At 43.3% G+C, this 14,901-nt stretch overlaps 1 protein-coding gene across 2 annotated transcripts in view; it reads right to left on the bottom strand.

Annotated features, from left to right (window-relative positions):
* Positions 1 to 5,936: 5,936 nt before the first annotated feature.
* Positions 5,937 to 14,901, bottom strand: part of LOC122932122 (non-compact myelin associated protein) — a 90,523-nt gene continuing 81,558 nt past the window's right edge. For both annotated transcript variants that reach the window (XM_044286363.1, XM_044286362.1), the window contains exons 2-4: positions 13,791 to 13,880; positions 10,069 to 10,153; positions 5,937 to 7,026 (exon numbers count right to left, since the gene is read on the bottom strand). In XM_044286363.1, coding sequence (XP_044142298.1) covers positions 6,885 to 7,026; positions 10,069 to 10,153; positions 13,791 to 13,875 — 312 coding nt within the window. In that variant the 5' untranslated portion in view covers positions 13,876 to 13,880 and the 3' untranslated portion in view covers positions 5,937 to 6,884. The remainder of the gene's footprint in view (positions 7,027 to 10,068; positions 10,154 to 13,790; positions 13,881 to 14,901) is intronic.

Consider the following 14,901-nt stretch of genomic DNA (forward strand, 5'->3'; position numbering starts at 1 on the left):
TTATGGTGGATTCGTACATTTTCAGAATAATAGATCATACATTTAACATGGCACAAAACAAAGCCAGTATGGTAGGCTCTGTGCTAAGGAGATGTACAGCCAGGGGCATAACAATTGCGGACGCAAAGGGTGCGACTGTGCACGGCGGGGGGAGGGTGCCCGCTGCGCTCACATGTAACGCGGCCCGGCATTTTCACTGTACTTAATGCCTGGCCCCGTCAGAGCTCTCATCTCACCTGCATGATATGCACTTCTCCAGTCTCTAGGCCTCCAGCATCAGGCCCTGGCACTGCCACACTAAAACTAGTCACACATTAAGCAGGTGGATGGAGTCTAACCTACGTTAGTCAGGCTCCGCCCACCTGCTTAATTTGTGACTAGTTTTAGTGTGGCAGTGCCAGGGCCTGATGCTGGAGGCCTAGAGACTGGAGAAGTGCATATCATGCAGGTAAGATGAGCGCTCTGACGAAACCCGGCATTAAGTACAGTGAAAATGCTGGGCCCCGTTACATGAAGACAGTAGGCAGTCGGGGACAATACAAGGGGCTGTGGGAGGCACTACTGGGGACATTACTGGAGCAGTGGGGGACACTGCTGGAGACATTAGTGGGGGACATTACTGGGGGCAGTGGGGCACACTACTGGGGACATTACTGGGAGCAGTGGGGCACACTACTAGGGACATTACTGGGGCAGTGTGGGACACTACTAGGGGCTGTGGGAGGCACTAATGGAGGCAGTGGGTGACACTACTGGGGACATACTGGGGGCAGTGGGGGACACTACTAGGGGCTGTGGGGGGCACTACTGGGGACATTACTGAGGGCAGTAGGGGACACTACTGGGGGCACTGAGAGATATTACTGGGGGCATTACTGGGCGATCAGGGGTGTGACAATTGTGGACACAGAGGGTATGACTGGGCACAGCGTGTGGGGGGGGGGCCTGATCCAAAGTTTTCCATGGGGCCCATAGCACTCTAGTTATGCCACTGTGTACAGCCTCCCTACACTGCAATACAGGCTCCTACAGAGGGCTGTGCCATGAGAATGAACCGTAAACCATTTAGATAAGAGAAGAGGAGAGCACTTACCTGAGGAAGGGGTCAGTCCAACCCCGAAATGTATTGTATTGTCATCAGTAAAGAACTTATCCTTCGCATAAATACATCGCAGATTCCTTTATTGCAGGAACTCCTATTTTCTCCTTCTATTCTGAACCCTGAAGCACGCTGTACACATTTAGATGAATTTTGGTTGAACCTGCCTATTTCTAATGTGTATAGGGGCCTGCTGACTCTCCCCCAGTGGCAGATGTAGGAGAAAAGAAGAATAGGACAGTAACTTGCCTGAGCTTTTTGTTTTCAAGTGAAAAAATCTTCTGCCAGAGGTGTCTGGCAGCAGCTTCTTCCCATCTCCCATTTGCAACACATGAATTCTTGGTTCAGCCTAGCATGCCTGTGTATGGGGGGGATGAAGAGTGGTTGCTGTTCAGCCGACAGTTATGTCACTTGTATGGCTACTATAGCTTTAGGCTCCTTTTTTTCTCCGGTGGATCGATACAAATCATTTATGTTATCTAATGAAAAGTTGACTGTTCTAACTTCTTGGACTTTTGCTTCTATTCTGAACATGGTTTCATGTTGATAAGGTTTTAAAGCCTTCGGCTAGCGGTAAAGCTACCCTGCAGGGTGTTCTGGCAGAGGAACAGCCTTCCATGGTTTTCCGTATCAAGCCCAGATAGGGCCTTCCACAGCCAGACCCCATTGACTATTCTCTACTGCTCTACACATTGAATCCCTGCTGGATCCCATTATAATCAATGAGGTCTGGGGGTGCACAGCCCTATCTGGCTAGACCGGACACAGAGAACTCTGGCGCGCTGTTTCTCTGTTGGAAAAGCCTGCAGGATAGGTTTTACCGCATGTGTGAAAGTAGCCTAAGGGAGCTGCCATACAGTTTTTTTCTTTACTATTGTTCTGGCTTGTAAAAACACCAGGAACTTCTGGAGCATTTTCTAGGGGCATTGTTTTTTTTCTTGACTTTTTTTCACACTGTAGAGAGGTCTATGGGAAAATGCCTGAAAACAAAAGTCATACCTAGAGCATGCTGTGATAAAAAAAAAATGCAAATAACCCAAAAACCATAACTTAAGGTTGAAAAAAAAACACTACAAAAAAAGCATCTTTGTTTTACTTTTAATGTTTCACATAGACTTCCATGCAACATCTGGACCTGGCGTTCTTTACCTAAATAAAGCTGCAAAAATGACAGGCACCCAAAAATGCTAAACCCCTAAAAACGCCAGGAAAAAAAAATGTGTGACACCAGCCAAAAGCCTCATGCATACGTCTGTGGAACACGGACCATGTGATACCAGCCTGGATTTCTTCTGAGTGCAGGAGCCCACGGCGTAATTGGTTGCTATGACGCCGTGCGCTTCCTGCTGCTGCCGCAGTACAGTAATACACCGGTATGATCTATACCAGTGTATTACTGTACTGCGGCGGCAGCAGGAAGCGCACGGCGTCATAGCAACCAATGACGCCGTGCGCTCCTGCACTCAGAAGAAATCCAGGCTGGTATCACACGGTCCGTGTTCTATGGACGTGTGCATGAGGCTTAACGGTGTTGAAAATGATAATTAACAAGTCAATCTCAAGTAATGATTGTTAATCATAATTATTATGTCTGTGTTATTAAAGGGATATGCCACAAATGTCAGATAGGTGTGGGTCCAAACTCTGGAACCCCCTCCTATCTCCAGAATGGGGCCCCTAAAGTTAAGAAGAGAGCACCTTGCACGCACAGCTTTCTCACCATTCACTGTTATGGGACTTCTAAAAATAACCATGCGAGTTGGATGGTGTTCACAAATGCATGACTGCTCTCCCTTCTTTTCGAGGCCCAGTTCTGGAGACAGGAGCAGGTCCCAGAGGTGGCACCCACATCTATCTGACATTTGTGGTATAGCTTAGCGATATGCCATATATGTTGAGATAGGACAACCTCTTTAAGTCTCATTTATAATGTGGGACTTTTTAAAAAGTCACAAAAAAGTTGCATCTCCATGCCAGGCAACCCCCTGCTGTACTTTAAGCGAGATAGGTGTACAGAATATCACACTTGCGCCAAATATATTACTATCATAAATTTGGCATAACCTCAGAAAGCAAAAGACACACTTAAAACAGACGCCAAAACCAAAACTAATTATAAATTCCCCCCTTTATTCATTAAATAATTTGAATGCATTCCTCTTAACTGCAAGTGAAAAAGATCAAAAAGCTGGCAGGAGAGGTCCATTTAAGGTAAACATATTTGAACTTTCCCCAGATGCCCACCAATGTATAACAGCCATGCCCATAAGTAAGCAACGACCTCACCAGCGTAAACAGCGCAATATAACTGTCACATCAAGTGAACCAATTTTTTTTTTCTGAGCATGATTGTGCAGCAATGACATGGTACACGTTGTGAAACAAACCTGCTTTGCACAGCAGATGTAGTTCTCATACAGAGCAAAGGAGCTCCAGAATACTATGGCATGGAGTCTGTTCTTCTGTCAAAGGACAGGCTACATACACTGCGTAAATTCTCTGTGCACAGGGCACTGCTGTGCGCATGAAGCTTAGGCCTGAGTTCTAAAAACCCAGTTGGTGCACAAAAGTGAGTTTCTAGAATGTGGCTTTTGACTTATGTTCTCTTTACGTTGACGTCTGATTAGTCCTGATGTATAAAAACTAGTGAACACAAAAGTGGAGCAGCTGTCTATAGCAAGCAAAATCATCCTGCAGTCCATGCGCCTGACCAGAAATCTACGACATCTCAGAGCTGCCGTAGACTTCTGGCTTCCAGAAAACGGGCACACATGAAGATAAATTTGTTGCAGTGGATGGCCATGCCTCTTCCCCACCCTTGTCATGCCTGCTTTTTTTAGAAAAGTGCCAACGACGACAAAAAAGGGAAGATGCGACAATTGCACGTGCGACTTTTTAACACCACTTTTCATGCATAAAGAGAATGATAACTCTCCCCCAAAATTAGCTATCGTGTTCATCATTTATGATCCTTTGCTATACTTCAAGAAGATTCTGCAAATGAATGTTGGAGTGGGTTCACACATAAGTTTTTCTGCATTTTTTAGGCTGTGTGTTTTTTTGCAGTAAAAAAGGCCAGCTCTACAAGGTTAACTATGGATGTTTTTGTCTTTCTGGCTTCTTTTCATCTTTTCACCCTGTGTGCACTATGGGCCTGAACAATCTCCAGTGTAAAATGAAGGCAGGCGCTAGAGCACAGCATAGAAAGCCTCGCCCTCTTCTCTCCCCCCCCCCCCCCCCCAAGTAGCTCTGCAATTGGAAGCAATCTGTCCTAGTCATATTCTAGGCCAGTAATAACCATTCAAAAAGATTTTATATTTTCTGTAATGGTTGGCCGATTGTAATCTTACCTCGTCAGGACAGTGTCATAAATATATATTTTTCACATTTGTGAAATGCATGTAAAATACAAATAACATTATTCAAAACTAAGCAAAACTTATTACAGGGGAAGAATACAGCTACGCAAAATACAAAAGTTTATATTGAAATCATATGGCCTCAAAAACTCAACGCCTATTCTAGATGTCGTCTTCTGAACATGAATGGGCTAACTACAAAGGCTCTACACCGACATATATTCTACTTTAGAAAAATCACATTCATTAAGGGTAAGATGGAGTTTTACACGTCATGCTGACTTTCTACTTCTCAGCACAGTGACAGTCCGATTTTAAGAAGAAAAGTTATGTCATTTGAGACAGATTGGTTGCTAGGGATACACCATCATCTACAACCTCCACAGCAACCAGTCTGCTAGTAAAGGAAGGTTTTGTCTTAAAGGGGTCATCCCATGAAAAATATTCTATATTTTTAGCACCTACATCTAAATAATTTTGTAGATGCATGTAATTAAAAATGTAATATAGCCAATAAAATCTGTTTGTATAATGCCACCTGCTGCTTGCTCTTTTCCTTATTTATATGTCCACCTTACTAAGGTGGACGCACATGTTGAGCTTAAATCTTCAACTGCCACCAGTTGTATCTAATGTTTGAAGCTGTAACAATTAAGAGCTGCAGCGGATAGGACATGTCTTCTGAGAATGGACACACACCCCTGAGCTACGTACCAGCCTGAAAAGAATCTAGCAGTGCAACTGGAGTAATAAATGGGGGTAGCTCTGAATCCATGTGTGGTACATGGCATGTTCTAGCTTTGTTCAAAAGATATTTTCATGTATTATATGATGTCCAGTTTTCATTTTTTTAATTAATAATGGGATAACCCCTTTAAAGAAACACAAATGAATCATAGAGAGAGGTCACCCCCACCACTTAGGATTCCCTCTATTAGACCAAAGAAAAGGAAAATGGTAGGCACTCCAAAATATTATTGATGTTCTGGTGCTCGGTGGTAGGGTAATCTTCTGCTAGAAATATCAAAAATTACCACGGCACTCAGAAATGAAGATGCATTTTCACTTTTTTTTCCATCCAACGTGTTATATTGACATGGCCATGTCAATATAACAAGTTGGATGCAATATAAAGTCAAAATGCATCTTAATTTCTAAGTGCCGTGGTAATTTTTGATATCTCTCTATGAGCCAGCACACAGACACACTCTCTAAGAATGGCTCCTGCTCTGGCATGCTCAAGCTGTCTATGTACAGTCATTTTTTTCCACCTAGGGTCCATTCACACGTCCGCAAAAGGGTCCGCACCCGTTCTGCAATTTTGCGGAACGGGTGCGGACCCATTCATTCTCTATGGGCCCGGATGTGAAGCGGAGAGCACACTTCTGGGTTTCGGGCCCGAACTTCCGGTCCGCAGCTCCGCAAAAGATAGAACATGTCCTATTCTTGTCCGCAGCTGCGGACAAGAATAGGCATTTCTATAGCGGGTGCCGGCCGGGTGTGTTGCGGATCCGCAATTTGTGGGTCCGCAACACACCACGGACGTGTGAGGTCACCACTATACATGATATCTGACTGGTCTCAACTTCCTCCATCAAGTACAGTTGGTTGCTATACTTTTTGGCTTCCTTTCATGCTGACCCTTTGACTCCCGTATAAAAATCCCTTTAGTACTCGTCTAGGATTATACTAAGATGGACATAAACATACAGATTATTCAAATAAACTCTGACATTTTTCTATAAATTATCACAATGTTTTACTACCATCTTGATTTTAAATCCAGTACTGGATTGCATATGCAAGAAACATATCCCAATGTGTCCAAAAACCTTGTTGAGTGTGGTCAGTTTTACCTCTTTACTAGACATTCACTGCAGAATAGGACTTGGTCACTGCTCAGCACAGTGATTTTAATGTATATACAATAGCGAAACAATGTTCTGTGACACATATGAAAACATAGAGAAAGTCCAACAATCTACATACAACATTCATTCATATATAAATATAAATATGAATATATAAGCCTTCAGAAGGTCAGTCATGCTTCGAAAAATGTACCCTAGTCATTCTTTCCATTGAGGCCCACTGTATACATTCATTGGGTTAGAATTACTATAGACTTCAGATGAAAGAGACGTTGTGATGGTTGAGCTTTCCTTCGCCCTAGTGTGGACAAATATCCTATTTTCAGTCCTTATACAATAGCTTATTTCTTAGCTCATATGGTGGATAGGAGTTTACTGCTTTTAGGATAGGCTTGTGAATGTAGGGACCGCTGGTCTCGGAAGCAAAGACCTTTTATCACATTCTCAATCTCAGTGTTTCGGTTAAGATCTGGGGATCTAAATGCAATGTCCTAAACTCATTTTAACTGTAAATCAAACTCGGCTTCATTTTCCCGCAGCACACATTCTCTCCAGTCATCGGTTTTCAAGGTGGATGTCAGGTGGAACAGATGTTAAAGATGTTGGCTGGCTGATGGAACTGTTGTGGGCTCTTGTGCTTGGTGTGTTTGTGGTTTTGGTGCTTTTCATTGCCAGCTCTCTCTCTGTTCGTGTACGCCTGTAAAATTCCAAGTAAGAATACATATTCACTAATATATACAAAAATACTATCGAGGAGATAGGTACAAAGAAAAACTGGCTTGGTTGCCTATAGCAGTCAATCAGATTCCACCTTTCATTTTTCAGAGCTCCTTTGGAAAATGAGAAGTGAAAATGAAAAGTTTTCCTTTTCACCAATTTTTATAAATTTCCCCATGCTAGATGCATCAACAGTAATATTACTATTACATGTATAGCAGATGTGGGGTCTTTAAATATGGTGCCAGCAAGACATCCACTGGCAGGGTAGTATTTGATTGACAAAACTCCGATCATGGACATTCAATCTCTCAGATCCTGTGGTCAATTGTGACCACATCATCTGAGCAGTCATTTAGAGGGAGAGGGCTCCCTCCAACGACTTAATGTCCATTGTTTAAACTGCTTTGGAAAATGAAACCTGCAGTGTGATTGGTTGCTTCTTGCAGTTTTCTGTTAGTTTTGATATATGAGGCAGATTTATTAAATTATATTATTGACAAGTCTATTTCCTCACCTGTAATAATGTATAATGATCCTTTCTCTAGCCTTTTACTTGTAAAAGAAACTAACAATCCTTCCCTTTGAGGGGATGAAATTAGCATTTTATGTAATTCCTTTTCACAAGGGCACCTGCGTTCAAATAAGGGTTCATGCATATAGTCGTGTTATGGTTCTCAGGGGCAGACACAGACAGCAAAGTGCCCCTGTGCTTTATGGCAAGGGGTGCACCTAGTCTTTCTGCTGCCAGAGTAATCAACAGAATTAACAGTGCGCTACTGGAAAGGCGGGCCCATGAGGGGTTCGGTCACAACTGCAACACCTATAGCTAAGCCACTGAATTGTGGCAGTGGCCACACAAGCAGGAGCGTAACTACCATAGTGGCAGACCATGCGACTGCTATGGGGTCCAGGGCAAGAGGGGGCCCAGTTAGGATCACCTCCTCTTCTACTGGGGGTAAAAACTTGGTTAGGACTCTACCCTCTAAAGCAGGGGTGGGGAACCTTTTTGCAGCTGAGGGCCATTTGGATATTTGTAACATAGTTCGGGGGCCATCCAAAATTCTCAACTTAAAAATTTGACGGATATATTTGGTTAAACATATAAGTGACTTAGGGGTAAGTTACAGAAATTGCACTTCAATTAAAAACATCTAGAGCGCTGTATTTTTGCAGCACAAAATGGAGCCTGCGCTGTATATTACAAATAGTACAGGCGCCATTTTGACCACACATTGCAGTCTTATATTTAAGTTGAGAATGTTATATATTTAGTTCTTTATTTGGCATTAATGGCAGCCAAGCTCATCCCAGAGGGGTCCAGAGAGGGGTTCACCCAGTTTTCACTCTTCCTGCCACTGTCCCTGCCTCTTTCTTCGCAACTGTCTCTACCTTTGTCCATTTTTCAGCCTCAGATCTGCCCGCCACATCCATCAGCCTCAAATCAACCTCCTATCAGACCCCCCAGCCTACATCAGCCTTTAGATCAGACCCTCCCCAGCAGATCAGACCCCCAGCCTCAGATAACACCTCCATCAGACCTCCCAACCTCAGATCAGACCCCCATCAGACCCTCCCTAGTCTCATAGTCTCAGATCAGCCCCCATAATACCCTCCCCAGCCTCAGATAACCCCTCCATCAGACCTCCCAACCTCAGACCAGACTCCCATCAGACCTCTTAACCTCAGATAAGACCCCCATCAGACCCTCCCTAGCCTCAGATCAGCCCATCAGACCCTCCCAGCCTCAGATCAGACCCTCATCAGACGCCCCAGCCTCAGATCAGACCCCCCAGCCTCAGATCAGACCCCCAGCCTCAGATCAGACCCCCAATAGGCCCCCAGCCTCAGATCAAACCCCTATCAGACCCCCATCTTCAGATCAGACCCCGAGCCTTCGATCACACCCCCCCATAGGCCCCTCAGCCTCAGATCAGACCCCTATCAGACATGCAGCCTCAGATCAGACCCCATCAGACCCCCAGCCTCAGACCAGACCCTCCCCACCCTCAGATCAACCCCAATCAGACTTCAGATCAGACATTTAAAATAAAAAATAAAAAAATTAACTTACCTCTCCAGCTTCGGACGGCACTGCGTCCTGGCAGATTCACTTACCCTCTTTGGTCTTCCTGCGGCGCTGTACTGTGACCTGACAGTACACAGCGTCAGGTCATAGTGCCCATCTACGTGCACTACGTCCTGACACTGTATGTGTCAGGTCACAGCGTGGGGCCGGAAGAAGACCAGTAAAGGTTAGTACAGCTAGCAATGCGCTGTTCTCACCTTCCTGTGCCTCCCGCATGCTAATGACGACTTACATAATGGAGGCGGTCATTGGAATTTTCTGGCAGGGGGCCGGGGGTTCCCCACCCCTGCTCTAAAGGAACAACTTTTAGCAAATGAGGCAGTGGAATAAAGGGTCATTGAAAAGGGGGTTAGGCAAAAAACACTTCTGTCCTGTGTGGGGCGCCTGGTTTGATCTTTGCTATGTGGCCCTTACTTCTCTATGAACGCCACTGCACACAAGTATATCTATATAGTTCATGGTTTAGAATGGGCCCCCTTCCACGCTAGGCCCTTGTGAAGCTGAACCGGCTACACAAGCGGTATGTCTACCCCTGATGGTTCTGTACCTCTACAACACCATACAAGTGTATGGGACCATACTGTATCTCCATATGCTTTTGATTTCATATAAAGAACTTTGATATATATTTTTTTCATTCCTGAAAAATTAAGGCATAATCCATATTCTCCCTAGAATATCTTTAGAATGAGCCTGTACAGCAGCACAGAGCCCATGTAGCGTCATAAGACTTTTGTAAGGACTGTTGGCTACATGGCTACTGCCATGTACATGAAAAATACCTACATACTATTTGTATATTAATCATCCATTACTTTCTACCTTCCTAATATCTGACCACTTCCATTCACTTTTCACATGTATAGTAATTAACCCACTAGTAGATATTATCAGATACAGTCCTTGCATGTCACATTTCTATATATGATTTACCTGTTATACATCTTGAGGGTGACCAGTACCAGTGAAAATATTATAATTACACCAACCACAATAGCAGCAACTATTGCACCAGCACCTGTAAGAGAAGCAGAACAAAAGCATTATACATACCATATACCATCCATATACCATGACAGATACTCTGAACATCAGAAAAGCTGAAACTTGAGTTCTTTTCACCACTGCACAAAGAACATGCGTTTGCGGGATCCAACACTTTGATCCAAAACAATTGCTTAGAATTTAGACATTTCGACACCCCAGAGACATGGGTATATGTCTGAATATTGGAGAGAATACTAGTCATTGCAAAGGCTACTTGGAATTCAAGGTTGCGCCTGGCTTGCTGGTAATTCAATGGGTGTTCTTTTGACGTGACGTTGAGGCGATTGACAGTTCAGATTACGATAAATTGAGCAATTTGCTATAATATATCATATAAGATCTCTTTGCTGCCAAACTATGACAACCTGCCATTGTTTTCGGTGTCCTGCCCATGTCCTGGTGTTATCACACTGCATTTATTAAGGTCAAAGTTATGTCCATATGAATTGTGATTTCTTGGTTTTAGATAACAGATATGATGCAATGCATGCCAAGATGCAACGTAATTATGTGTTAACGACCATTCTGTTGTGTAATATGGAATATGTTAGGAAATGGAATAATAGATTTTATACATTAGTTATGTAAACAGGCAGAACAATAGGTGTAATGTGAAGTTACTTGGCCCCTATGTAGGTTTGTGCCAGTGCTTCCAAACCCTTATGTGCCATTTGAAATAACGCTGTCCTTTTATGTGGCAGATAGGCTAGTGGTCCTCATTGGGCAATAGGGACTTGGGGAGACTTCAACCTTTACCTGGTATGCATCTTAAACCTAGTGGTTCTCCTCTGACTGAACAAACACAAAACCTTGCTGGTTTCCAATTACATGAAGAACACAATTTATACCTTAACCTACAGAGCCCTGTCCCACTCCACTTATGGCATGACTATATTACTAATCTACCAGTATTACCCTATCTACAACTTCCGCTCTGCCCAATAGCATCACTCCTTTACTCCCCTAATCATGACTTTACTCTAGAACATGTCTTCTGTCCAGGGTGATCCAGAACGTGTCCATGATTTTCTTCATTTTGCAACCTAATCTCCTCTCACCAGTTTCTAATCTGCCCTGCCTCAGCATTAGGGCTCATGCCCACGATTGTAAGGGCTTGGTGCTAGTATTGCGGGCCGCGATCTTCAAGATACGGCCAAAGATAGGACATGACCTATCTTTTGCAGAGCCAAGACACGGATCGAAAGCCCACAGAAACACTACAAAGTTCTTATGTGGGCTTTCAGGTCCTGCACCGTAAAAGATAAGACATGTTTTATCATTTGCCATATATTGCAGATCGTGGACCCATTCAAGTTAAGGGGTCTGCATCCCCAGCACAGAGTGCACACGGCATTGCAGACCGCTATTTGCTGCTTATTAGTACGGGTACGGAGCCCTTACGTTTGTGGGCATAAGCCCTTAAATCTGCTTACTTATATTCCCCTACCTGATGTTTCTACTCCCTATTCTTTACACACTGTAAGGTCTGCTAAAGATTTAGGCCAGGTCGGTGTGTGTTATGCCAGCCTTGATAGGGCCCTGCGCCACCAGAGGAGGCATGTAATAAATTATCTTCTTCCTCCGGCTCCCTGTGTGCCAGAATAAAATCCATGGCAGCTTGAAGCTGCCGTCAATTTCAGTCATTATATACGTCTGAAGTAAATAATGATGAATTAGCTAAGGCCAATGGCCCCGCCATAACTGCGCCCCATCTCTGCCCTCACCACATCCTTTTTCATAGACTTGGTGAGGACGGCGTAAAAAGCAGATTGCGACTAGAAAAGTCGCAAATCCTGTGGAGTCATCATGTCTATATTGTATTGTACATGTATACTTCATGGAATCATCATGTGTATATTGTATTGTACATGTATACTTCATGGAATAATCATGTCTATATTGTATTGTACATGTATACTTCATGGAATCATCATGTGTATATTGTATTGTACATGTATACTTCATGGAATAATCATGTCTATATTGTATTGTACATGTATACTTCATGGAATCGTCATGTGTATATTGTATTGTACATGTATTCTTCATGAAGTCAGATCCTATTATGGGCTGTTTGTTGAAATGTGCTATTATGTATTACAGTAACAGTTTTTGTATAAGAATTGTGGGATGGCTGCATGTAAAATAGCATCATTTCAAGTAAGTCTACTTTCACACTTGCGTTTTAGGCGCATCCGTCATGGATCTGCAAAAAAACGGATCCGTTACAATAATACAACCGCATGCATCCGTCATGAACGGATCAGTTTGTATTATCTGTAACATAGCCAAAACAGATCCGTCATGAACTCCATTGAAAGTCAATGGGAGACGGATCAGTTTTCTATTGTGACAGAGTGTGTCGGAGAAAACGGATCTGTCCCCATTGACTTGCATTGTGTGCCAGGACGGATCCGTTCGGCTCATTTTCTTCAAGCGGACAGCAACACCCTGCAGGCAGCGTTTTGGTGTCTGCCCCCAGAGCGGAATGGAGACTGATCGGAGGCAAACTGATGTATTAGAGCGGATCCTTTTCCATTCAGAATGCATTAAGGCAAAACGAATCCATTTTGGACCGCTTGTGAGAGCCCATGACGGATCTCACAAACGAAAAGCCAAAACTCGAGTGTGAAAGTAGCCTAATAATGCAATGGACGCCTCCCTCTAGGGCAATCTATATAAAGCGTCCCAGCTGTAGGAAATGCTGAGTAGTGTAATGGCCGGTCCAAATGTCTCTTTATGTGTGTCACGGTGCTCCTACCTGGATACCACTGGACCCCAGGCTTTGTCTCCGAAGCAATAAATAGGGGGAATAATTGAGGAATAAAAGAATAACTTGAGGCCAGACCTTGAGATGGAGTTCAATGTCGGCTTTACTTGAATAAACGTTTCTCCAAAATGGTTTACAGGCTTTGTCTTGGTTCCAGCAGGCAAACTCCACTCTGATATATCTGTTTCTCTCTGACTCTGCTGTACTGACAGGCTGGCTATATAACTCAGCTTTTTCTGTATGCTGCACTTCTCTCTTTGGCCTGACTTATGGTTATGCCGGGAACTTTCCTCCTGGCTCCTGAAACGTCAAGCTTTGGCCTCCATGGCCAGTAGAGATTAATGTGCTCTGGCTGGGGTGGGCGCGTCCAGCAGAGATGTGCCCCTGCACACCCTTCCCCTAGCAGGGGGTAAACTAAACTGACTAGAACTTCTGCCCCACCCTTCCTGCAGGAAGTTGGACTTGACCACCTCTCTCCAGAGAAAAAGGGGGGGGGGGGGGGGGTTAGAATGGAATTGTTCCATTCTATATAATGACAGCTCTGCCCGGTTTGCTGCCACCTGCTGGTGAACCAGGCATATTACATGTTAACATAACAGTTGCATAACAAAATAGGAATGCACAAGGAATGCAATAGGAATAAATACACAAGATAACATGAGGTTAGACCAATAAAGACAGTAGCAAGGGGCAGAAGTGGTAACACCACTCTGGGGTGTTACAAGAATATAAAAAAAAAAAAAATCAAGAAAAGTATATACCAATGCGTGGAAGGGGAAGTCTGCCACATATCAAAACATACAATTGTGCCAAATAGCACAGTAATAATTATACTTACTCTGATAAAGAATCTGTTCCTGTGACTTTGCTGTCGTATTTACCGGAGATAGTGTTGTGTTCATTAATTGAGGTGCTGTTGCCATGACAACTATGGAAAAAAGAAGTCCAGATAACATTAAAATACTGTATTTGTTGTAGATTAGAGATGAGAATGTAATTGCAGGTGTAATGTACGGTAGTTATAATTTCCATAAATATTAGTCAAACAACAGTCCACATGGTAACTGCCACAGAGATGCTTGGTCTAGACATATGCCCAGTGCATGTTGGCATTCTCTGTCTCACCGTAGATACTGGTAAATCCAGCTAAAAAGTATCCTCTTCATAGAGGTAAATTCAAACATTTTTTTCGTGAACAAGGCAAAGTGCACACAGTGTTTGAGCTGTACATTTAGAATATTCACCAGGATGTATATGTTACATGTATTCATTGGCCCCTATTTACCAGGAGGCTAAAAGAGTGTCCCTTCTGGCCTCCATCTGGTCGGTATTTGTAAGTATACCTTTTTTTTAGCTGCATTGAGAAGTGCAGTGTACTGAATTTTTCTATAAAGAGGGCCAATGCAAAAACACGTACATCATGTGGTATACGTCTTTTACAAAGAGAGCCTATTGTTGACAGAGTCCACTGCATGGTATCTCTCATAGACCCATGTTAGATATACATCAAACTGAAGGCTTAAACATTGTGTATACAGAGCCTTACAGATTGACAGCAGTTACTATACTGTTAGAATGTCATTTCTGTGTCCATATAAAGGGATACAGTAATGCTGTGTATGATGTCTTCAAATCAATAGGAATATACTGAATGCCTGAATCTTGCTGTTAGACAGAAATCTAAAACAATTCTAGGACATTTTGGAATCCTATTAGTAAAGTTTGTATGTACCATATTTTTTCCACCAGGGGGCAACACAGTCTAGAGGTAATATTGCACAGGGCTGTCTGCTATATTATCATTATTTAACTGGCAAATGAGAATATGTTGCACTTTAAGGGGTTCTCCAGGACTAGTAAAAGTTGTTTTTTCCCCAAAAGCAGCCCCACACCTGTCTACTGGTTGTGTATGGTATTACACCTCAATCCCATTCACTTCAATGGACCTG

Source organism: Bufo gargarizans, chromosome 3, assembly GCF_014858855.1.
Source record: "Bufo gargarizans isolate SCDJY-AF-19 chromosome 3, ASM1485885v1, whole genome shotgun sequence".
NCBI lineage: Eukaryota > Metazoa > Chordata > Amphibia > Anura > Bufonidae > Bufo > Bufo gargarizans.